This window comes from Bolinopsis microptera, chromosome 4 (genome assembly GCF_026151205.1).
Source record: "Bolinopsis microptera isolate Bmic1 chromosome 4, MBARI_Bmic_1.0, whole genome shotgun sequence".
Lineage (NCBI taxonomy): Eukaryota > Metazoa > Ctenophora > Tentaculata > Lobata > Bolinopsidae > Bolinopsis > Bolinopsis microptera.
In genome coordinates, this window is record NC_087075.1 from 9,270,029 (window position 1) to 9,296,606 (window position 26,578).

Sequence of the window (26,578 nt, forward strand, 5' to 3'; positions counted from 1 at the left end):
CCTCAGGTCGTCGTAGGGCGAACAATCCGTGAGAACGTGTTTCTCATCTTCAATGATCGGCTCAAACATTGGTAGTTCGGCCAGTATACCGACAGCTTCAAGGTCTGATGAAGAACAGTGCTTACAAATGCGACTGAGCGGATTTTCACGGTTGATGGCGTATCTACCGGTCTCGATGTTGAACTTATGAGCACTCATTCTGAACTGCGCCAGCCGCTTCACCTATTCTCCACTGAGCTGCAGGTTCAGGTATGCTTCAGCTGTAAATTCACTTTTGATAGTGTTGTAGAAACTGAGCTTCCGGTTGTTTTGCCGCTCCTCGTTCCAACAGTTAATAAAAGTACTACGTAGTGCTGTTTTGAATTGGTTGGGGTAGGTCAACCTGCGAGATGATACTGACTGAAGGCTTTGTCGGAGATCTTCTATACCTTTGTACCATGGCAGATTGAGTGTGCGTTGTTCTATGAACGCCTGTCTGGCTAGGCTTGTGCAACCAGCTCTGTCCATTTGCTCAAGTCGGTTGAAATACCCAAATACTTGCTTTGATGCCTTTATCACTAGGGGGCAGCGGCCTGTATCACCCCATACACTCGCATTTGAGGTTTTTCTGCCCACTCCTAAGGTCCACTTGAGGAATGAGAGATGAAGCTTTTCGAGAGGATCTCTTGCAGTCTCCTTCAGGAGAGATTTGGTGTTGATATTATCTTGATAGTTTCTGACAAAGAGAGTCTCTGGGAGCCACACCTGACATCCGTATGTCACAATCGGTACCACAAGCGCGTCGAATAGCTTGAATACGATTGTTCGCCTGAAGTGTCTTAAGTCAATACTGCTTTTTAGCGCGAAGTAGCTTCTGAGACCTTTTTGCTTCAGTTTGTTCTGTGCTACTGCTGAAGAACCGTTGAGGGTAAAGGTTATCCCGAGGTAGCAATATTCTCGAACTGATGTGATGTTGGTTTCGCCGAGTTGGAATGTCAGACTCTCTTTAAGGAGCCTCCCGGAACGGTTGAACACCGTCACTGCCGTTTTTCCGATGTTAACGGTTAGTCCCCATTCGATACAGTAACTGTGTAAAACGTTTAAAAGTTTCTGTAGTCCAGTATGATCAAGGGCAAGAAGTATAAGATCATCAGCCCAGAGGAGATGAGTGATATTAACATTATTCAGTTCAGGGACGTTGACTTCCTCAGCGTTATCCAGATCTAGGGAGAGTTGGTGGATGAAACACTTGAACAGCTCAGGAGACATCGGGTGACCTTGCTCAGTCCCACAGTGAATGTCGATTGTCTCTGACAATCTGTTCAACAGTTTGATTTTTGCTGAGGAATGTGAATACATCTGCTCGATACATTGAAAGTATCGACCTCTTACTCCTAGCTCCCAGAGTTTATAGAACATGGCATCTCGGCACACAGAGTCGAACGCCTTCGCGTAGTCGACGAAGCATCCATATAGCCTCTTTTTCCGTTGCGTTCCATACTTTTGGATGCAAGTTGAGAGTGTTAGTATGTGGTCACTCGTCTGTGCTTTTTTACAGAACCCTAGCTGGTTTATGGTGTCTGGACAGTTCAGTGACCGGAATGTGAGTAGGCGCTGTAATAAGATAGTTGAAAACAGCTTCCCAACATTGCTCGCCACGGCTATCGCCCGGTAGTTGTTCGGATCGTATACACTCCCCTTTTTGTGCAAGGGGGTAACTAGAGAGGTCGTCCATGGATACTCCCCGAGTTTCAAACAGTGGTTGAACAGGTTAAGAACAGCTGACAGCATTGGTTCATCTGACGAAATGAGGAACTCATTCAGGATTTTATCTTCGGCGATGGCTTTCCCTTTCTTAAGGCCTTTGATGGCGGTCCGAAGTTCCTCTATTTCGATATCTTTGTCCAGAACTTCCACGAGTTCATGAACACGAAGTTCAGTCTTTCTGCGTTCCGTGAAGTCAGCAGTTTCTTCATTCGGGATGGAAGGTTTTGAGTACAGCTCTTTGAAGAATTTACAGAAGTTCATCATATCGAAAACGTCCAGCTTTGAGCCATTTGAGGAGAAGCTTTTAAGTTTCTTAAAGCGACTCCAGTTTATGTCGCACCCCTCGTCAACATCACGACAAAGAGATTCCACGAACTTGGCCTTCTTCTGTCTCACGAGCTTTCGATATTCGCGGCGTTTGTTGTAGTAGCTGTCTCTCAGTTCTTTGTCAAGAGGACTTTTACCGTATGTTTTAGCTAATCGATTTAGTTCACGTTTTTCGATGATGCAGGCAATATCAAACCATGGAGACTTCGGTTTTGCCCTTTTGTATCCCCGAGTTTTCCTATTGAGGGGTTTTTGTTTATGTTTTCTAGGTCTTGGTAGGGCCTGATCAGCCATATCACGATAAATGCCGACGATGTTTTTATTGAGCTTAATGACATCCTCCTTTTTTACGCAAACAGCTTCAACCAGTTCCGCGATTCTGCTTGCAAACTGGGGTTCTTTTTGGATATCTAGGAACTGCTGTTTATTCTCTGAAGCATTCTCGTCTCATTTGTGTTTTATTGGGGCTGGCTGGAGTGATGATAGAATTTCGTCCGGATCAATTATATAATTATGACTCAGTTTCAGTGTGCATAAGCATGGGCGGTGGTCTGAGAATTTCGTAAGATCTAAGACCTTAAGACTTTGCACCGATTCCCTTAGCATGGGGGATGCTGTTACGTAGTCTACAACGCTGTGTCCATTGTAATTAATTGAGGTGGGTTCCCCAAAGATGTCTCCTAGTGTATCACCATTAAGAATGCTAAGGTTCAGACTGGATATGAAGTCCAGAAAAAGTTTTCCCCTTGGGTTTATCACAGGGTCTTTGCTTGATCTTGTTGATTTTTCTGGAAAGCTTGCGATTGTTGAGAAAGCCTCGATGTCAGCTGGAGGTTCATCATCAAAGTTAAAGTTGAGGTCCCCTGTTCTTGCATTGAAGTCTCCTAGAACCAGTTTCTCGCCGAGATCTGTGTTTTCAGCAACAAAGTCAATAATGGATTCGAGTGTTGACTGGGTTGGTCCACCATTGCTGTTTTTCAGTCTCTTTTTGTAGGATGACTGCTCTGGGGAGTCGTATACGTTGATTATTGTGAACTTAAGAGTATCATCAGTGGCGGGGCAAAAAGTCACCGCTTGAATATCTGGATGGGAGCTTTTTACGGGCTTGAAGTCTCCTGACAGGGATCGATGGACCCCCACACATAGCCCACCGGAGCGCGAGCCGGTTCTAAGGCTATTGTAGCATTTGAAGTTTGGAAGGTGGAACTCAGCCTTTGTTTCCTGCAGGCAGAATATGTTACACCCAATGAGAAGTTTGACGAAGTCCTCATCATCGGCCTTGGGGCCCTCTTTGGAGGACATTGCGTCATGAATGTTCCACGACAAGATCCTCATAAGGTCTTGTTGGTGGCTCATAGTCCTATCAGATATAGAATTAATCATTGCGCTTCCTTTTCGGTTTGTATCCAGTTTCGTCCTCGTAATTCCCGTGACTGGTCTCCATGTCTACAGTTCTATAAAGAGAATCACGAAACTTCAGCCAGGTTTTCCGTTGGCCTCTTTCTGAGAGGAACAGTTCTACGCCATTTTTTCCTGTCCCTTTGTTTATGAATCCACCGAGATTACGATTACACGATGTAAAGACACGGTTTCGGTATTTTTGTCCTGATCTGAGGTTGCTCACAAAAGTTGACAGCAAGCCATTAAAGGATTCAATCTCCTCGGTCAGACGAGGGTAGCCAGGGATTGGGATGATCGCTGATAGGCAGAGTTTAGCCGTTGTCGACTCGAGGATGTTGTAGACCATCTGTTTATATTTACCGAAAAGATCGTCAGCAGAAAGTTTGAGCCAGAATAGGTCTTGAAATCCTGTATGCACGAACACGACATCTGGTTTTGTGTTTCGCACTTTTGATACGAGGCCTCCTTTCGAAATGATATCGTCGACCGAGAAGGCTCGATATGTGCTGATCTCAAAACGACTGCTAAATTTGGTCCCGTCAAATTTGTTGAAAAAATCATCGTGAACAAGGAGACATTTTCGGTTCGACCGCTGGGTCGGATGTGATCTTCCTCTTGGTGTTTCTGGGCTGGTCTGGGCATTCTTCAGTCTTCCACTGCATTCTAATGTTCATAACACATTATAAGCGTCATTTCCTCTTTTTATTAACATGTCCGAAGAATTTAATTTTATATGGTATTTTGATATTAATTGCTTTTTGAGCTGGCATGATATGTTTTGACGTTCTAACACGAATATAATTTAGTCTGGCTCGAATTATAGGCGTGAGAACTAATAAAGTCCATACTTGGTAATTGGTTGCTACTTATCAGCTTGCAGAACTGCACCTTTTGCTCTTTCGGTATTTTAATCATTAACTTTACCCTTGCCTAATGATTTTATACAACAGAATAAAATGGCAACCAAATTCGTGATTTAACGGTGTGTTATATTTACGCTTTATAATTTGAACATTTCGTTTAATTTTAATAGGTAAAAACTTGCTTTGTGTGCATAACTGGTGCGGTACGTACATTAGCTTTTGAAGAAATAAATGTGTATCGATCGCGTGACCTTTGTATAAATGTGCTGTCATGACATGTTTGATCATACTAAATCGAAATAACCTAGATTCAAAGTGATTTATTTAATTTCAATTTAAATTGTTGGCACTTGGCACTGAGTCTAACTTTACTGTTTTATTAAAAATTTCTTTGAAAGAATCATCAGCAGTTGGAATTGTAGTACGTTTTTTTAATAAAGTAGATCAAAGCAGTTGGAATTTGTGTTACCTGGACATTTGGACAATTAGATTACCAGTCTGTAGGACTAGGACTATATATTTATATATATTTATATATGGACACGTTCATTTGAGTTTGAGGATATTGGTAAATATAAGTGACCCTATTAAAAGGCACAGTGTAGTTGACTTTGTCACACTATGAAATTACACAAACCCTTGATGGTTAGGATAATCGTCTCATCCTCTAGGCTAACTTTGTCACATAACGATATCTTAATCAGGTGATAAGATATCGCTTAAATACGGCCGGCACGGAAATGGTTACATTGTCACACTATAAACATGTGACAGAGTAAATATGGACCCCTTGCTGCCGTTTTTGACCAAAATTTTGAGTGTCCAGTTGATTGGATGGGTACATATGACCATTACCTACATATTTTACGACTTTTTTCGTTAGTTGGTGCACTATGGTTTACTCTGTCACACATTTAAGAAAATATGTGAACAATGTTTAGGGAACCCTGATAAGCAATGCTGAGTAGTGTAGGTTTATTTAATGGCCAGGAAGTGCTAGGAATTGTTATTATATCATATAGTCGCAAGGAATTAAATTACAAAAGGCACAGACAAGTTTACTTTGTCACATAATCTTGATGATATCTGAACATGTGTGAAATTGAACAAATAATGATATACCTGCTTAAACCCTTTGTATTACGTACTATGGATCAAACAACACTGCTAGTACCATGCACCAGTCACATAAATCATTATCGGGTGGTAATATGTTAACAGTGTCACAATTAAACTACCGCAACATGGTCAAAAATAGGGTAATTTCGTCACACAAAACTATTATAACTCTGTCAGCTTCTTGCTGGCAAAATAACTAGTTTATCGAAATTTTGTTGATGATAAAGTTACATAATAGTATTCTAATAGAGGTATACTTCTTCAAAATAGGGGCAAGACATGTTTACTTTGTCACATCAGTTATTATAAGAGTTAGGTAATCGTCATCAGATTAACCAATCTTTTTCGAGGTATGGATCGATTAATATAGGCAATAAAGCATCCTAATTCCTGTGGCAATTTTAACACACTATCTTGATATTGTTGGGGCAGGAAAAGTTAATTTTGTCACATTTTCAGTGTCTTTGACAAATTAATCTAAAATTTTTAAACTTGGGCTCTGATGTTCTGGACAATATTCTACCAATCGTGAAATGTTGAATTCTAATAGAGTTATAGATCTTCAAAATAGGGGCAAGACATGTTTACTTTGTCACATCAGTTATTATTAGAGTTAGGTAATCGTCACCACATTAAAATATATTTTTTTGTAGTTTTGATTGATTTATTTAGGTAATAAAGCAGCCTATGCTAATTTTTACACACTATCTTGAAATTGTTGGGGCAGGAAAAGTTAATTTTGTCACATTTTTAGTGACTTAGACAAATTTAACCTGAAATTGTTAAACTTGAGCTCTGATGTTCTGGACAATATTCTACCAATCGTTTCTGAAAGAATGCTGAATTCTAATAGAGTTATAGATCTTCAAAATAGGAGCAAGACATGTTTACTTTGTCACATCAGTTATTATTACAGTTATGTAATCGTCATCACATTAACATATATTTTTTTGTAGTTTGGATTGATTTATTTAGGTAATAAGGCAGCCTATGCTAATTTTTACACACTATTTTGAAATTCTTTTGGGCAGGAAAAGTTAATTTTGTCACATTTTTAGTGACTTTGACAAATTTAACCTAAAATTGTTAAACTTGAGCTCTGATGTTCTGGACAATAATCTACCAATTTTTTCTGAAAGAATGTTGAATTCTAATAGAGTTATAGAATATATAGATCTTCAAAATAGGGGCAAGACATGTTTACTTTGTCACATCAGTTATTATAAGAGTTATTATAAGAGACTATTTCATTATGTAATCATTGTTTTTAACCTATTTACGATTTCGTATAATTTTTTGTGACAATGTAAACATCAACTGATCTTAACTTGCATCAACTACATTGTCATCATGTAAAGTTTTCCCGCCTTTCAAACCAAAATCAGATATAAATAATTCGCCCAAAATTTTAAATTCCATATATTGTGACAGAATTAACCTCATTTCCCAATAACCAAGTGCCTGTATTAGCTAACTATTCAAATATATATATATACATATATTTTAGGGCTATGATTGGTACTCCGTACTTGGTAGATCAACCATCAAATAATGAGTAAAAAGGTTTTTGAGGACACCTCACAGTAGAATAGAGGTATGGTATTCTGAGTGTGACAAAGTTACCTGAATATTGCCTTGTAACCGTTCGATCCGTGCCCTTTAACCAATGTTGTATCATAATTGTTAGATTGACCTAATCTACTATGTTTCAGACCAAGGAATGATAATTAGACAACTGCAGTTAACTAAGTCACACAAAATGTGACATTTGAAACATTATAGTGCCTAACAACAATAGATTTTCTTTCTGAGCAGTGCATATGGGAGTATGGGTTACGTGGCTAATGTTCAGAACTTCTAAACGGGCTAGGTTAATAGATGTCAAAATTAAGCCACTATCGTCAAAAACGCTATTATTTTTGTTTACCAATATCCTCAAACTCAAATGAACGTGTCCATATACAAATCACCTTAATAATCTCAAGAAATCTGTTTGTATGTGTGTATGTGTGTATGTGTGTATGTGTGTATGTGTGTATGTGTGTATGTGTGTATGTGTGTATGTGTGTATGTGTGTATGTGTGTATGTGTGTATGTGTGTATGTGTGTATGTGTGTATGTGTGTATGTGTGTATGTGTGTATGTGTGTATGTGTGTATGTGTGTATGTGTGTATGTGTGTATGTGTGTATGTGTGTATGTGTGTATGTGTGTATGTGTGTATGTGTGTATGTGTGTATGTGTGTATGTGTGTATGTGTGTATGTGTGTATGTGTGTATGTGTGTATGTGTGTATGTGTGTATGTGTGTATGTGTGTATGTGTGTATGTGTGTATGTGTGTATGTGTGTATGTGTGTATGTGTGTATGTGTGTATGTGTGTATGTGTGTATGTGTGTATGTGTGTATGTGTGTATGTGTGTATGTGTGTATGTGTGTATGTGTGTATGTGTGTATGTGTGTATGTGTGTATGTGTGTATGTGTGTATGTGTGTATGTGTGTATGTGTGTATGTGTGTATGTGTGTATGTGTGTATGTGTGTATGTGTGTATGTGTGTATGTGTGTATGTGTGTATGTGTGTATGTGTGTATGTGTGTATGTGTGTATGTGTGTATGTGTGTATGTGTGTATGTGTGTATGTGTGTATGTGTGTATGTGTGTATGTGTGTATGTGTGTATGTGTGTATGTGTGTATGTGTGTATGTGTGTATGTGTGTATGTGTGTATGTGTGTATGTGTGTATGTGTGTATGTGTGTATGTGTGTATGTGTGTATGTGTGTATGTGTGTATGTGTGTATGTGTGTATGTGTGTATGTGTGTATGTGTGTATGTGTGTATGTGTGTATGTGTGTATGTGTGTATGTGTGTATGTGTGTATGTGTGTATGTGTGTATGTGTGTATGTGTGTATGTGTGTATGTGTGTATGTGTGTATGTGTGTATGTGTGTATGTGTGTATGTGTGTATGTGTGTATGTGTGTATGTGTGTATGTGTGTATGTGTGTATGTGTGTATGTGTGTATGTGTGTATGTGTGTATGTGTGTATGTGTGTATGTGTGTATGTGTGTATGTGTGTATGTGTGTATGTGTGTATGTGTGTATGTGTGTATGTGTGTATGTGTGTATGTGTGTATGTGTGTATGTGTGTATGTGTGTATGTGTGTATGTGTGTATGTGTGTATGTGTGTATGTGTGTATGTGTGTATGTGTGTATGTGTGTATGTGTGTATGTGTGTATGTGTGTATGTGTGTATGTGTGCATGTGTGTATGTGTGTATGTGTGTATGTGTGTATGTGTGTATGTGTGTATGTGTGTATGTGTGTATGTGTGTATGTGTGTATGTGTGTATGTGTGTATGTGTGTATGTGTGTATGTGTGTATGTGTGTATGTGTGTATGTGTGTATGTGTGTATGTGTACACTGGTCCTTGGCAGAATGCCTATAAACCTGGCCATAGTTGTGCAAATATCGTTTGGACCCAGCGAATACTAGTGTCAGTTGTCAAGGAAAAACGCTGGTCTCTTCATAAGATGGGCATTGACATGTCCTCTGCTTTTGATACCATAAAGAGGTCAGTATTACTTGACATTTTAGCTGATGCTGGTTGTAGTGAGGATGACATACGACTGGTAAGGTATTTGCTCGCAAATACTAAACTGAAGATCAAAGTGAACTCAACAATATCGGGAGAGTTTATTGTCACGATTGGAGCTTTTCAAGGCGACAGTTTGTCTGGAAACTTGTTCACTCTACCTTACAAGACATATTTATAACGTACGAAATGTGGCGGTTTTCCGAAAATTTCGCCATATTTTCGGACCGCCAAAATTTCGGTCGTCGTAATAGAATCCGTCGCATTATCTTTTAGCTTATTTCAATGACTGTGCCTTCACTGCTTTATTTTGTTTCTAAAAAGTAATATCAAGTAAAATAAATAAATGAATTCTGGCATCTTGGGACAAATTATTACCACACCAATGACGAATTGAATGTCAAGCAATACAGTTTAAATGTGCATTAAAATACATGTATGTGCTAACATGAAAGTCTTACAGTCTTAATACAGACTAAGTTTGAACATGATTTTACCGAATTTCAGAAATTTCCTTACTGCTTACTGTCACAAAAAATGATGAAAAATACCCTTATTTTCTGTGACGTCCGAAATGTGACGGTTTTTGTTCAATTTCGCCATATTTTCGGACCGCCAAAATTTCGGTCGTCGCAAATTGGTCCGCCACAAAAAAGTCTTGTAAGGTATATCTGGCAGCAGCACTTTACCACCTGCGTGCTGTTATGTCCTATCTAAGACCTAACCCTCCCATAGCTGAGAATCTGTTACCCCTCGAGTGGGAGTACGCAGATGATGTTGATTTTACTGATGAGGATAAAAGCAATTTGGAGTCTTTGTTGCCAATATGTAAAGAGATATTGGAAGAGTGGAATCTTTTTGTCAACGAGTCAAAAACCGAGTTCACCCACTTCTATCTGGCCGGCAAGAACAAGGTTGATAACAAAGGAGAGACACTCAGAGGTAGAGAACCTTGGAGGTCATCTATCTCTTTAGGCTCTAAGTTGTGTAGCATCGAAGATGTCAAGAGACGATGTATACTTGCTAACATTGCTTTTCAGAACTACAAAAAAGTCTGGGAACAAGGTAGACGTATACCCTTGAAGATTCGACTCAAGATATATGAAGCACAAGTTGTTTCAATACTGATGTATAATTGCAACAGTTGGGCAACATCTAAACAACTCCTTCAAAAACTTGATGTCTGCCACAGGAATCATCTCCGTACGATCATTGGCATGACCTACCCTAATGTCATACGAAATGTGACTCTATAAAAACGCTGCGAAGTTGTTTCACTAAGTGAGCGTGTTGCTCGTGCACGGTGGAGAATGCTCGGTCACATCCTCCGCAGTGATAATAACTCACCTGCCCAGCTTGCCTTACATTTTGCTGTAGAGAGTCAGAGTTTGATGAGAGGTAGAGTCGGACGACACCAGTCAAACTTGTTAAAAACTATTTTGAACGATTTAAGTGACAGAAACTTTAGACTTGTAAATACAGACGATTTATACCATTTAAGACTTTTTGCAACAGATAGAAAAGCATGGAGAGAGTTAAGCATGATTTAGTTTATTCTGTGTTATTTTTCTCTTGGTGACTTATCAGGTCATCAAGATGTTCTTTATGTTCTATTTTTGATTTGAATAAAGTTATATAATAATAATAAGTGTGTATGTGTGTATGTGTGTATGTGTGTATGTGTGTATGTGTGTATGTGTGTATGTGTGTATGTGTGTATGTGTGTATGTGTGTATGTGTGTATGTGTGTATGTGTGTATGTGTGTATGTGTGTATGTGTGTATGTGTGTATGTGTGTATGTGTGTATGTGTGTATGTGTGTATGTGTGTATGTGTGTATGTGTGTATGTGTGTATGTGTGTATGTGTGTATGTGTGTATGTGTGTATGTGTGTATGTGTGTATGTGTGTATGTGTGTATGTGTGTATGTGTGTATGTGTGTATGTGTTTATGTGTGTATGTGTGTATGTGTGTATGTGTGTATGTGTGTGCGGGAAATTTCCGAGCGGTTATATTAAAAAAACGGTAAGAGTTACGGGACTGGTTTTTTTCGGTATAGTGCCGACAAAACTCTGACGAAGCCAATAAGCACATTTTTTTAATTCGGCCGGTTGTAAGTGGTTTAATTGATGGTTTTGTACCACTAATGTTACATAAAATGGCTTGAGCAGCTTAATCAGGTTACGGGGCTCGCTCGCTTCCATGATTACTGCAAGGTGATTGCAGCTGGGGGACAACAATTTGAACATCTTTATTGAAATTATTGAATTGTTTTTGTGTGGGAATTTTGATTAGTCGATTTCATTTATTCTAAAACTTGGTGTTTTCCTGTCTAGCAGGGTGGCAGACAACTGAACCCAATTGAACCTAGTTCCCACGCAGTTAACAGGCACCCAATCAGCTTAATTGGGTGACCAATCAGCTTAAATCCCAAAACGACAACTGAACCCAGGTCATATCACAACTGCACCCAAATTGAAAATACGACAACTGAACCCAAGGAAATACGACAACTGAACCCAACGATCGGATTTTCAGTGATATGACTGTGGTCATTATCACTATAGGATAGATCATGACCACTGTAATTTAGAGCATTGGAGCCCTGTGCAGTGCTTACCCCGGTAAAATATTAATACATACATGCTACATGAAGATTGAAGAGGTCTCCTCCATCTCTTCTACGGTGTTCCACTAGTTTTAGAGCTAACTGTTTTACTGCGTCTCTGCTTTTGTTATCCTCTCAGTCTCTTCCCATAGTTTGGTTGCTAATCCAGTAAAAAATTGGGAAACTGTGTCTCTGGCATTCTGACAACGTGTCCGTCTAGCTTTGAAAGTTAGCCTTGTAGATACGGATCTTGATGGGCGTTCTTATAGTTCCACTGTTTCAAGACTTCCAAAGCTGATGGAACGCACCTTTAGCACGCTGGATACTTGGCTCAGGTTACTTGACTCAGATCTCGTCACTCCTGATGCTTTGGGAGGGCCTGCCATGGTTCAGATCTCGAGCCCTGGGTCGGATCTCGATGCTTGAGGAGCAGTGGATCGTATCCTTTTCGGCACGCTTCGTGAACACGTAAGCTTGTTAGATCAGATCTCGCGATCGAAAGGCACCTGAGACCTTGTCATCTATTAGTACGCTTGTTATACAGATCAGATCAATACATAAGGAAGAGAGATGGTGGTCACAGTATCGGATCATGGTTGTCTTCAGCAAGTACATCAGCGGACAAAGAGGAGCTCAACTACTTCTGGACACAGACAGTTTCCTCTACACCCGGAGAAAGGATCGAGATACCCCCCTACTACCTCTACTTGGAGATTACAGAATCAAGAAATGTCATGCTCATGTATTCCTTGACCATGGAGATCAGTCCTTCAAAGTTAATTAGGTAGTCTGATTGGGTTTATAATTATTTTCCCAAGCTACCCTGTCTAGGAAAAGTCCAAATTGGGTTCAGTTGTCCGGTAGCCGTCTAGCAAAGTCATTATCGGTATCCAATCAATCATGATCAGGTCGTCATCTCCTCAGTATGTTTGGTAAAGCCTAATGAACCTCATTAATACACGCTAACGCCTTACTCTTGATCAGATTGGGTGACGAGATCACTGATTGAGTGCAGAGATCACTGACTGAGTGCTCGGATCACGTATCCGATGGATTTTGAAATGGTCATAACTCAGCCAAATTTTAAACAATGAACTTGAAACTTCGGGAAAGGTTTTAAATTATCAAGCCAAATGTGTGCAAAAAATTTTGAGTTCTTAGCTTAAAGCGTTCTCATTTTATGAAGACAATAGTGAAAAAAAAGGAGTGTCACGCCACGCCCACTGTAATTGGACGTGGCTTACGAAACTTTCAGGAAATCTAAGTTTGACATATCAACTTAATAACACCAGAATGTGTGTGTGTCTGTGTGTCTGTGTGTCTGTGTGTCTGTGTGTAATTTCCGAACGGTTATACAAAAAAAACGGTAATAGTTACGGGACTGGTTTTTTCGGTATAGTGCTGACAAAACTCTGACGAAGCCCATAAGCAAATTTTATAAAAATCGGCCGGTGGTAAGTGGTTTAATTGATGATTTTGTTCCAGAAATGTGACATAATTGGATGGGAGAGAGAACGAGGAGGATAACATGTACCGTAATTAGTTTAGCCCTACGTATTACTATAAGCTTAGAGCTCACTCTTGCGGCCACTTTGTTTCAACTGTAGGGAGATTTCATACTTTCATAAGACAGCGTTATGCGTGATATCAAATATATAATGCGGTTGTATACTTTTACATTGCAACTGTGACAGTAAAGTCCCGGCCGAAGGCACGGGTTACACTAGTATATCTATAATCTCTGAAATTTTGGTGCAATTTGGAGACGAATTACGTGAGTTATTAAGTGGTTGCATGTGGGTAGTCACTTTTGGGCCACCCTGTATTATGACTATGTAGCGTTGGTACATACCTATATCATAATTACGTGCTGTCGTGGATACTTTAAACTTATTACTTTATTCTTTTATTAGGGGAGGGAGCGCTTATAGCGGTCTGTGTAACCCGTGCCTTCGGCCGGGACTTTACTGTCACAGTTGCAATGTAAAAGTATACAACCGCATTAGGTACATATTTGATATCACGCATAACGCTGTCTTATGAAAGTATGAAATCTCCCTACAGTTGAAAGCGGCCGCAAGAGTGAGCTCTAAGCTTATAGTATTACGTGGGGCTAAACTAATTACAGTACATGTTATCCTCATCGTTCTCTCTCCCATCCATTTATGTCACATTTCGGGAACAAAATCATCAAATAAACCACTTACCACCGGCCGATTTTTATAAAATTTGCTTATGGGCTTCGTCAGAGTTTTGTCAGCACTATACCGAAAAAACCAGTCCCGTAACTATTACCGTTTTTTTTTGTATAACCGTTCGGAAATTACACACAGACAGACAGACACACAGACACACACACATTCTGGTGTTATTAAGTTGATTAGGGGAGGGAGCGCTTATAGCGGTCTGTTTGAACTGTAGAGAGAGTTCATACTTTCATACGGCAATGTAATACTAATGCATGTTTTCAAATATGCGGGTGTGGTGCGGAGTTAATAAGGGTTAATTTCTATTGATTATTGTTTAAGATACTATTGTTTAACTTTAAGATACTATCAGATACGTGAGGGCACTCCGAATAGAATTGCTCACCTAATGCAGGTTTTGACTCAGTGGGTAAATACTCCTACCCTTTTTAACTGTGGCAGTGAAACCCCGGCCGAAGGCCGGGTTACACTAGAATACTGATAAAGTCCTACTCCTGTAGTAACCTAATTGTACAGGTAATAAGCACATACCTTTGCTGTGACTCAAGGCAAATCACATTATACGACCTTTTGGTTGTGGAATTCAATTAAAAGTTCCTATGAGATCTAGATCCTGGCCTGTTAATATTGCTTCTGCGGAACACAAAACACTCCTGGCTTCTCAATACTCCTTCCGCGGAACATCAACAAGTGGAACGAAAATAGGAACCGACCGGAAATCCGGCTGAATCCGGATCCGGCCGGATATCCGGCTTCAAAATCCGGTTCTGGCTCCGGCTTCTTTCTTGACTTGTGAAACAAGCGCGCCCGCAGTGGCGCGAAAGCACATGGTTAGGTGAACCCTCGATACACAATTCTGGACTCGAGGTTTCCCCCGGTAATTATGCGATCTCGGAAGGCAAGCGATTCCCTTTGCAACGCCAACACGAGCTCGGAAGCGGAAGCTTTCGATACAGGGGGGTACGTTTCGAGAACGACTCGGACCAAAAATTTTCCAAGTAAAAATTTTTTCGAAAATTACTTTTTTTTACAATTACCGCCGTGAGGCGGGCGCGCGCTACTGCAAGCGCAAGGGCTCTGTATAGAGCAATATCGAGGGTTGTAGCGCGATGCACTACTGGGTCGCGCGCGCATCAAATAATGCTTCTCGCAACCGGTAGATCGGCGAGATGCACCACTGTGCCTCACCGAGCTGCGAAGGATTGACATCGTGAATCAATACCGAGGGGTAGGTGCGGACTTCGAAAAACCGAAAAAATATTTTCGGCTTATAATGAACAGAGTAGCCTGAATGCTGAATCGTGGAAAAAAGTAGTTTTCAGAATAGCTCGTGTTGCAAAGGGGAGGCCTGCCTTCCGAGATTGCATTACCGGGGGAAACCTCGAGTCCAGAATTGTGTATCGAGGGGTAGGTGCGGACTTCGAAAAACCGAAAAAATATTTTCGGCTAATAATGAACAGGGTAGGTAGTGCGCCATCGACAGTGAGCCGCGCGTGCCGACTGTAGGATGGTTTTTTAGCGCTAATTTCGGCCAGCACAATTTTCTTCAAACAAATAGATATTAAGTATCTTTCCCGACCTCCGATTGCAACAAAAATTGGTAAGCTTACTCATAGACTTACAAGGAAAGTGTCCGAAAAATTTAAAGCATATCCAACCATCAGACATGACATTATGTTACAGCTAAAAGCAGCGTATTTTGCCCCATTTTGATCACTATATCAACTCCGATATCCACCAAATTTTTCGGATAGTTGTGAAAGCCCTATTGGAAGGTCGTCGTCAATTTTCAGAATGATTTCATTCAAGGAACTGAAGATATATCCGAATAATACGACAAAAATCAACGAATTTGGTCAAATTACGCGACTTTTACAGCTAATTTTGCTCCAAAAGCCGCGCACCATCAAATATGGCACCTAGGCAAAACTCACTGATCTTTCCAAAAAGGTATGACAAATTTGGTATTGTGAAAATTCTCACAGTCTTTAGATTTAGAAAACAATGCGGTACACAAATTTTTAAAATCCGAGCAAGTTTATTTTTATCGTGCACCCCCTGAATGCTGAATCGTGGAAAAAAAAATTGGTTTTCAGAAAAACTTAGAAAAATTTTGACTTAAAAAATTTTCGGTCCGAGTCGTTCTCGAGACGTACCTCCTGTATTGGGAGCTCCCGCTTCCGAGCTCGTGTTGCAAAGGGGAGGCCTGCCTTCCGAGATCACATTGCCGGGGAAACCTCAAGTCCAGAATTGTGTATCGAGGGGTAGGTTGCGGACTTCGAAAAACCGAAAAAATATTTTCGGCTAATATAAATAATGAACAGGGTAGCCTGCATCGTGGAAAAAAGTGGTTTTCAGAAAAACTTAGAACAAATTTTGACTTAGAAAATTTTCGGTCCGAGTCGTTCTTGAGACGTACCTCCTGTATCGAGAGCTCCCGCTTCCGAGCTCATGTTGCTAAGCCTAAGGGGAGGCCTGCCTTCCGAGATCGAATTACCGGGGGAAACCTCGAGTCCAGAATTATGCATCGAGGGGTAGCTAGGTGCGGACTAAGAAAAAACCGAAAAAATATTTTCGGCCACCTCCCTGGGCTAGCCCCCGGCTATAATCGCAACCTTGGCAGTATTAAATTAGAGGAAAACTGAACCTCATTACGAACAGAAGCTCTAGTATTTATCTTTATCACGTTTTATTATTAATATTATGATCCAGTTTTGTGCAGACAGCAAACTCCTGTCTTGCAAAAAAATCCAGTGATATATGCTTGCATGCGAATCAGGGTACAGTTGTGCTTCTGATTGTGACGAAATATGAAGGTCACGTGTTCAGGGTAGCTACGTAATTAGCTCATTACTGCAATCACGTGACTCAGCTCTAGACGCCAGACGGTGATTAGTACTGTACTAGACAGTGCCTGCTTGCGAACAACCCTATTAAGCACCGCTGGTTGTAAGTCACGTGACACAATTATACTCAGACCTACACGACAAAAAGGGAATTCGCACAAACGCGCTCAATCAGGGGTCTGGCATATGCCAATTAGATATCATTTCTGATAATTACTCGTCTAGTGTCGTGACTCGTGTCTACTCTTGTTACATTTTGTCTGCTACGTACTGCTTGTTTAAACAATGTCTAGTAGTAAATCTAAAACATCGTCCGTCTGGTTGTTCCACTCAGAAGAAAATGGGACCCCTTATGCAAGCTGCAAGAAGTGCTCGATGAAGATTAAGCATGGAAACGAAGGAAACAGGAAAACTTGTGGAAAGCTCATGAAGAGCATTACCCTTTAGCGGCCGCTGTGGCCAGGAAATATCTTTCTGCTCCTATGGGATCTAATTCTATCGCTAGCGAGAGAGAGTTCAAAATTGCTAAACGTGTCACACAGGGTAGATACAATTTGAAACCAGGAAATGTACAGAAACTTCTATTTCTTAAGTATAATCTGAGAATGTTGAATTACAGCGTATAAATCATATGTTTCTATAATTTATACTACTTAAAGAGTTCTATCGTAATTAAAAACTGCCGTATACTTCTATCATGATTATGCTGTACATTCTCATTTCTCAGATTATACTTTATTTTATGACATGCTATATTTTAATTTGTTTCAATGTAAATTTCTACTATACTAATACTATTACGATTGGGCGACATCTGTCCAGTAATTGACTGGGATTCCCGGTACCGGGATTGGCAATTTTGAGCTATCCCGGTCCCGGTCCCGGTCAAATGCTGATTTATGATCCCGGTCCCGGTCCCGGTCCCGGTCCCGGTTAATTCAGGATTCTTGGTCCTGGTCCCGGTCCCAGTCCCGGTCAATCACTTAAATTTGCCGGGATTTTGACCGGGATCTTTTACATAATTTCATTCACTGTGAATTTCATCTTTAAACATCCTCTGAGCCAAATAAAACAATGTTTAAAATTGCTATAAACAAGTTTGAGTAGTAAATTATGATCATGAATTAACCAGTAATCGTCCGGGATTCCCGGTACCGGAATCCTGGTACCGGGATTGGCAATTTTGAGCTATCCCGGTCCCGGTCCCGGTCAAGTCACATTTTTCATCCCGGTCCCGGTCAAATGCTGATTTATGATCCCGGTCCCGGTTAATTCAGGATTCTTGGTCCCGGTCCCGGTCCCGGTCAGGCCTAAAATCATGTCCCGGTCGATTAGTATTACTGCATTTGTCCGACAGCGACATCTGTCCGAAAGCCGAATTATGGATTTCGGACAGATGTCGCTGTCGGACATGAGTCGTATTTGGCGACATGATCTGTCCGAATTTCGGATCATATTGTAATTTCGGTTCACATTCGTATTTCACAAGCTCACGGGTAATCTCTTGTTACTGGGCCGCGCTCAGCCTGTCATTCCGCCTAATCTCTATTCGTAAGCCGTGAATGAATGGAAAAAGCGAGTAACCGATTTCATTCGCAGTGTCACTTTGCATTTGCAGATAGTCAATCAAATTAATATCATTTCCTTTTGTTTGGGAAAGAGAGACACTGGCAGCGGTCCACTCTACCCATGATTATGGGTTTTGGTTAAATTTAATATATCTAATTTAACTACCTTGTCGGAATTTATTTGAACGGACATTAAAATGAACGCCGCAGGGCCTCCAGTGTTTAATTAATGTTCGTTCAAATAAAGTTCGATAAAGTAGTAACTGACAATGTGAGTGTCGTAAATAACTTTAACGTGAAGATTGGATATTAGAATTATGGCTTAAGATTTATCATGGTATGACGAATGATCTAATTTACAATTACAATGGGGAGAAGAACTGAGGTCAGAATTATTCCTAGTAATATGAACCACGCACATTTTAGTTGAAGGGTCAATTACAGCACTTAGGCTACTCACTTGTTGTTCTTGTAGCTTTGTAGAAAAGGTTCCATAGTCTCGCTGCATTCAATCCAAAGAAGTTCTCGAAATGAATTTCCACTGATCGTTGTGATTTGTTGTCAGTGGTGGGACTTATATAGCTTTTATATGTCATGTCGAGGGCTTTCCCGTTTTCCTTGAATACCATCGTGATGCCATTTGAAGCAAGTTTGTTTCTATGTATGGATCAGGAATATTGTGTACAAAGACTTGAAGTACAATCATAAAATCCGTGTAACGGTGCTGCAGCAAGTGCACCCATTAAGCATTTAGTGCCATTTAGAAATGTATCTACACTTTTATTTATCAAAAAGTCAAAAGTCATTAAGAGGTTTGGTTTAATTAAACGCTTAAGTGTCAGCTGGATGTGTAACAGAAAGGTGAGCTAAGACAACATGTGAGTAGTCGCTATGTCACACCAGTCTGGTCCAGTCTACGGCCTACCTGTGAATATAGTCAGCTGTCTGCTGTATCACCGGGGTTATTTAGGCAGGTAGACTTGAGACTGGTTCGTGGATATATATACATGGATTCTTCCATTCCTGGTTCTAGACAAAGTGTTTTGCTTTATGATCAGATAATAATCTCCTCGGATCCCAATCTTATTCTGGAGAAATCAGCACGTGTCAGGTATTATAGTTATACGGTAAAGTTTGTCAAAGCAAACCAATATCGCGAGAAGAGGTCACGTCAGGATGCCTCAGGAGGTAACTATGAGTAATTAGGAACCGACCGGATTGGGGTTTTGGCTGCCGGACCGGATCTTGCCGGATTTTGCCGGACCGGAACCGGTGGTTACAGAGTGAAATATAAGGCAGCCGGATCTTGCCGGATTTTGCCGGATCTTGCCGGAAAATTTAAATTTATATTCTTATTTTTATACTTTTGTCATTATCATGTGGAATTACACAATAAAATAGTGTCTGACTCTTTCGTATCACTTACATGTTTTAAATATCCCCCTCCTAGTGTCTAACTAACAGTTTTCATGCCCGACCTATATTTTCGATTAATTTTTAGCTAAGTTCAATTTTCAACCAAATAAAAGTCATAATTATGATAGGCATGCAGCAAGTTCATTAAAATTTCTTAATCTCTACTATAATTCAAAAGATTCTTTTTGTAGAATGTATGTACGACCGCCCACGTGCAAATCAGACGAGAAATAGGAATTTAGGTACCAACCAAAAGGTTCCATAGCAACGGTGTTTTAATGCACACATGCACGTGCAAAGATTGTTTTAACGTCATTTTTATCCGTTTTGTGGTAATTACGTTGTGTTTAAAGTGTTTTATATTTAAATCGGCTGTATCTTCGGTCGGGATGGATCTTTTTTGATGTGATTAAAACTTTCTTTCAAAGAATACTACTAGCTTCGTCCCTGTTACCACGGGCTTTCTAGTAGTATGATAATTTCACAATTGTAATAGTAGGTAACACGACTCCTGTCCGACAGCGACATCTGTCCGACAGCGACATCTGTCCGACAGCGACATCTGTCCGACTCAGGGTACCAGAAAAAAACGACATCTGTCCGAAATTGTGATCTGATTTCAATACGACATATTTCCAATTAGAGACATGATCTGAACTTTTACTTGCTAATTTGTATACGTAACATTTCTGATTTGAGATATGATCTGAGCCATAGTTTACTGCCTGCCTGCCGGCCTAGATCGATCCAGATGAAATCTGGAACGAGTTTCGTGTCAACGCTTCTCTCCATATATATCTATCACACATGAGCAAACGCTGCTGGTCAGGTTCCATTCCAGTGTCTTCAAGTAGAACGTCCGGGAAGGTCTTATGTGGTCGTCCTCGATAACGCTGGCCATAGGATGGTTGCCAAAAAGAAGTTGTTGAGCAGGTTGGTCCTGTAGACGGTATGTTACGTGGTTATTGAGTTATTGACTATTTAGCTTGTATAATGTACACGCGCCTATCAAAATAGGATTTCTATCGTGGGAATAGCTACAGAGGTATGGAACTATAATTATTATGAGAAACCCCGGCACTGGTCATATCCGGCAGGTTTTTACATTTACGAGCTGACTAGCTCCTAAACAGCTATTGACAGCCTGACAGGGTGGCTCACTCAAATTTTAACTGTGACACGTCCAAATTCCACGTTAAATTGAGGTTTTAATGTAGTAACCAGATTCATTATAAATAACATTTATGTCATGATAATCAATATGACCATCAGCTGGTTAGGCTAGCGTGTAAAAAATATGTAATAAATTGTTGGTATGGTGACCAGCCTCACAGAGCTAGCTCTATGAGGCTGGTCAACAAACCAGTAGGACAATAAGAAAATGTAAAACATGCCCGTCAATAGGTCTCAGCGAACCTTAACATAAGTTGAAATATGCCGTACGGATGCCTATTATGGATCGCTTCCCCCTGGTTTAAAGTTCTGGCTGAAGATTGATTAAAAATGGAATTTTCAACTAAAACGATAAATGAGGAAGGAATTTAAACAGGCAACTAAGAATTTGCTTCATGGGTCATGTGCTGACATGCACCCTGTTAGCGTTCACGTGCACCCTCTCAGTTTCTAGTCGTTTGATCTCATGCAGAATATGCAGCAGGGGTGCCGACCAGAGTAACAGGTCATTGTTAGCAAGTTAGAACAGTGATTATTGAACGTATGATAGATAACAGCCTATACTACTGCAGCGGTGGATCTAAATGTCACCAGGTCAAACCCGGGGTGGACTATTTACATTGAGCGTCCCAACAGCTCCTGACACATGGTAGAACCTGGTAAGCTCGAGAAATTGAGTCAAACTTAACCCTAATTGTCATGTCCTCCTGTTGGTTTTACCTTATGAATTTATAAAATTCACTAATGTAGTTATAGTATGGTGACACTTGAAAGCCACGAACTTTAGTTGCTCAAAGCTATCAAGATTAGGGTTGCCAACCGATATTATCGACGATAATTTCCCAAAAATCATCATCGATTATCGCGACAATTTTCGAGAATTATCGCGATAATCAACAAATTTTTATTATGGTAAAATGGCCAACATTTAGCATATTTTTCGAATCTATTTCTCAGTTTGTAAAGTTAAGACCCAGTGCTAATGCTAGCATAATTTTTAGTTTGATAGTATGTGTGTCTGAGCCACACTTATATTAAGCTAGCTTCATATTTAAGACTCAGAGTCAAGCCTCAGACCTCAAGCCTCGGATTTAAGCCTCAGCTTCAAGCTTCAGCTTCAAGCCTCAGCTTCAAGCTTCAGATTCAAGCTTCAGATTCAAGTCAAGCGCCCAAATTCTCCTAAGATGACGAGTTCTTCAACGTACCTCACCAGGGTTGAGTTGTACACAGCGGACAGTAACCACGTCTCAATGTGGAGTGTGCACGTGTCATAAAAATTAACACGTGCACACTCCACAGTCTTACGAAGAATAGTGTACTGCACACATGGAACATGGTGCACTCTAGGGTAATATCATCTTGGTTAACTTGGCGCGTGTACATTATACAAGCTAAATAGTCAATAACTCAATAACCACGTAGTAGACATGTCCTGCAAAACGAAGTCTTCGTGTCTTTATAATATCTGTCCCCGCATGGAATCTTTCCGTAAAGAACGGAGTTAGGTGTATGTGATTTCTTCTTTTCTTACAGCAGAAGTAGGCTAGAAACTGTGACATCAACATGTTTCTACTTCTAGTTAAAATGGAGAGTGTTCTGGGCAGGATCCTCTGAAGCTCTTGCTACACGGCGTTTACTGTATCCGTGCATTAACGTTCCCGGGTGTCAGTAGCGCGAGTCTAATGCTCGGACCCACTCCAGAGTGAGGAACAAATATTTTACTACCATAGTTTATTTTCATGTCGATAAATTGGACAATAGTTTAAATGTTGTATAAATTTTATATAAATCTCCATACCGCTGTCTTACTCATGTAGGCTGTGTCCTGTGTACGGCTAGCACGATCCTGTCCTCAAATAGTCCATCACGTATCGATGGATCAGATCTCAATGGGTCACATCAGCATTAGAACAATGGGAGCAACGTCAAGAGATTTTACCTGGGGACCTCAGGCTATTATGTTCATACCTGGGGACCTCAGGCTATTATGTTCATAAACATAATAGAATAGAGATTAGGCGGAATGACAGGCTGAGCGCGGCCCAGTAATTGTAAATTAGATCATTCGTCATACCATGATAAATCTTAAGCCATAATTCTAATATCCAATCTTCACGTTAAAGTTATTTACGACACTCACATTGTCAGTTACTACTTTATCGAACTTTATTTGAACGAACATTAATTAAACACTGGAGGCCCTGCGGCGTTCATTTTAATGTCCGTTCAAATAAATTCCGACAAGGTAGTTAAATTAGATATATTAAATTTAACCAAAACCCATAATCATGGGTAGAGTGGACCGCTGCCAGTGTCTCTCTTTCCCAAACAAAAGGAAATGATATTAATTTGATTGACTATCTGCAAATGCAAAGTGACACCGCGAATGAAATCGGTTACTCGCTTTTTCCATTCATTCACGGCTTACGAATTGTAATAAATGTTCAATTAATTATATCTGTAATTATTATTATTATTATTATAAAACTTTATTCAAATAAATAAATTGTATAAACAAATTAAAAATCTGATAAGTAACCTACTAAAACTAAAATAACTTTTTCCACTTAGGAATAGGTCTGTCTTGGGCTAAAAAAATCAAATTATAAATGTCTTCTGTATTTACAAGTTTAATGTCTCTATCTGATAAGTCATTTTTAAGAGTTTTTAATAAATTACATTGGTGTCTCCCGACACGACCCTTCATATCCCTCATACTCTCAACTGCAAAAAATAAAGAACATAACGCTGGGGAGTTGCTGGCACTACGAAGTATATGACCAAACATTTTCCAACGTGAGTACGCAACTCTCTCACTGAGTGGTCTGCTGTTACATTTCTTATACAGAGCTTCGTTTGAAATGATGGTGGGGTATGTCATTTTGACGATTTGCCTCAGGTGTTTGCGATGACAAATGTCGATTTTGTCCATATAGTTTTGGGTACAGCCCAGGAATTACAGTTGTACAGCATAACAGAAACAACAAGGGACTCATAGATCTTCAGCCGAGTACTGAGACAAATTCGCTGACCTTGTTCCCATACTTTCTTGTAGTCCTGAAGAGCAACATTTCTTAGGGTGCACCTTCTCTGAATGTCTTCTTTGTCGCAGAGTTTGGAGCCTAGTGATATTGAAGATCTCCAAGGTTCTCTGTTTTTGAGGAGTTCACCTTTCTCGTCACGTTCGTTTTTACCAGCAATGTAGAACTGTGTGAACTCAGTTTTTGATTCGTTCACTAGTAAGTTCCATTCTTGTAGAACATCCTTACATATTGGCAAAAGTGCTTGAAGGTTCTCTTCTTCCTCATCAACAAAATCTGCATCATCAGCATACTCCCATTAAAGTGGTAGCAGCTGGTCTGATATCGGAGGGTTTAGTCTGATGTGCATGGTAACTGCCCGAAGAAGATACAGGGCACCAGCAAGGTACACAGTGAACAAGTTACCGGATAGACTGTCTCCCTGGAAAGCTCCTATTAATACAATAAACTCTCCCGAGACCGTCTTCTCTATCTTGATCTTGAGCTTTGTATTCGATAGTAGGTAACGAACAAGTTTTAGGTCGTTTTCCTACATCCAGCCTCTCGCAGTATATCAAGTAGGACTGATCTCTTAATGGTATCGAAGGCTGATGTCATATCAATACCCATTTTGTACAAAGACCAGTGTTTCTCCTTGACGACTGATAACAGCATTCTCTGGGTCCAAACTATGTTGGCAGTGCTATGGCCAGGCTTATATGCATTCTGCAATTTGTAATTGTAGCTGTAAATCTCTTTGGGTTGCTTTTGTGTCGATACCTAGTATTTCGGGATAAGGGTGGTAGTTAGTGCCTAATTAGCTGTTGATTATTGAATCTTTATTGCTGAGTACAGCTGCCTTCGGGTAGTTCTTCTAAATCTATTACAATTGAAATAAATTAATAATTCTATCATCGGACTAAAAGTAAAAGTGAATTAATATTAAAATTATATTATTGGATCAATGAAAAATAAGTTATATGAAATTTAAATATTCTAATCATCATGTGATATATATATAATCATCATGTCACATTATATTTATGCCATGATCACTTACCTAGCTTGAGCTAGTCTAATGCCCTCTCCACTGTTCAGGAAGCTTGAAATAAAAATATCACCGTGCATGATATATTACAATATCAAAACAGGAAGATATGGCATGAATCACCACAAACAGGGTATGCAAACGATGTTCTACAGAAAATGAGGAGTCACATTTAGTCTAGACCTTCATTAATTCTGGAGCTTCCATTCCTGGATCCTATCATCGGAGATAAGTTTCATGTATTGTTCCATCGTTGAACAAAAAGTGTTTTCACTTTTAGCCTCACTGATTTTTGAGGGGATTGAAAATTGATTACATGTTAGCATTCATGGCCCAGTTTATGAGTGATAGGTGAACTTTCTTAAGGGTTTTTTTTTGCTGTGTCCTGTGTTTCTGTACGTGTTAAATTGTGCTCCAAACAAATTTTTTAAATCGTCTTTGTAGTAGAAGATGCTGGTGCAACGGCAATTTCTAATCTCAAACAAATTGGTTTTTCTCCTCACTAATTTAATTTTCACACTTTTAATACAATGACCGTTCTTATCAATTTCAAGATTACTAGGCGGCGCTCAGTCTGTCATTCCGCTGGAATAAATGTTTATGAACATAATAGCCTGGGGTTCCCAGATTGAGTTAATTTCCACATACCGCGACCGGAACCAGATTAGATATAATGATGAAAGCAAGCTTCTAAATTCGGGATAGCCTGTGTACCCGATTCTAATGCTTCTACAGACCTACACAAGTGCAAGTAAGTAGGTAAATATTTCATGCTAGGCATGTGGCACCCATTACGGTAACCATCCATTGAGTTTTTGCTTTTTCGCTGTACTACATATATTGGCATTGCACAGCTCCCCATTTAACCCTCACACACGATTTCTCGAGCATTCGGCTGGGTGGACCGGGAGGCTGCATAAATCCTATGGGATTGGGATCCTTAGCAGAACGTCGACGACGCTCACCCCACGACTAGGTAGACAGCGGGTGTTGAACTTGCAACCTCACGATTGCTGACGTTCTAAGACATAAGAACTGCGCTCTAACCAACTGAGCTACCTGTACGTGTTAAATTGTGCTCCAAACAAATATTTTAAATCGTCTTTGTAGTAGAAGATGCTGGTGCAACGGCAATTTCTAATCTCAAACAAATTGGTTTTTCTCCTCACTAATTTAATTTTCACACTTCTAATACAATGACCGTTCTTATCGATTTCAAGATTACTAGGCGGCGCTCAGTCTGTCATTCCGCTGGATTAAATGTTTATGAACATAATAGCCTGGGGTTCCCAGATTGAGTTAATTTCCACATACCGCGACCGGAACCAGATTAGATAACGGACTTTATTAAATCTTCACCGGACAACTATTTAAGTGTGCGACTGTGCCTAACCAAAGTTAAATTCAGTTTAGTAGGACTCAACACAATATGCTGAACTTATTCCTACTCGTTCAACTTGATATTGCTATTTTCTGTACTTTAAAATCTTTATGTAAGATTATTGCATTTAGATCTTTACTCAATCTTTAAACCTTCTCATTTCTTTTACATATAAGATTATATATCATATTTTAAACTTGATAAAATCCCCCGGCAACGGGTACTATAAGTATTTATAATATATCCTTAATATCTGATAAT

At 39.8% G+C, this 26,578-nt stretch overlaps 1 protein-coding gene across 1 annotated transcript; it reads right to left on the minus strand.

The window, feature by feature from the left end:
- Positions 1 to 222: 222 nt before the first annotated feature.
- On the minus strand, positions 223 to 24,563 carry LOC134813777 (uncharacterized). The gene is made up of 4 exons (XM_063821658.1): positions 24,443 to 24,563; positions 23,901 to 24,104; positions 2,658 to 3,077; positions 223 to 2,504 (listed from the first exon to the last, which is right to left on the minus strand). Exons 1-4 carry the CDS (start codon positions 24,561 to 24,563, stop codon positions 223 to 225), a joined length of 3,027 nt encoding a protein of 1,008 aa, XP_063677728.1.
- Positions 24,564 to 26,578: the final 2,015 nt, after the last annotated feature.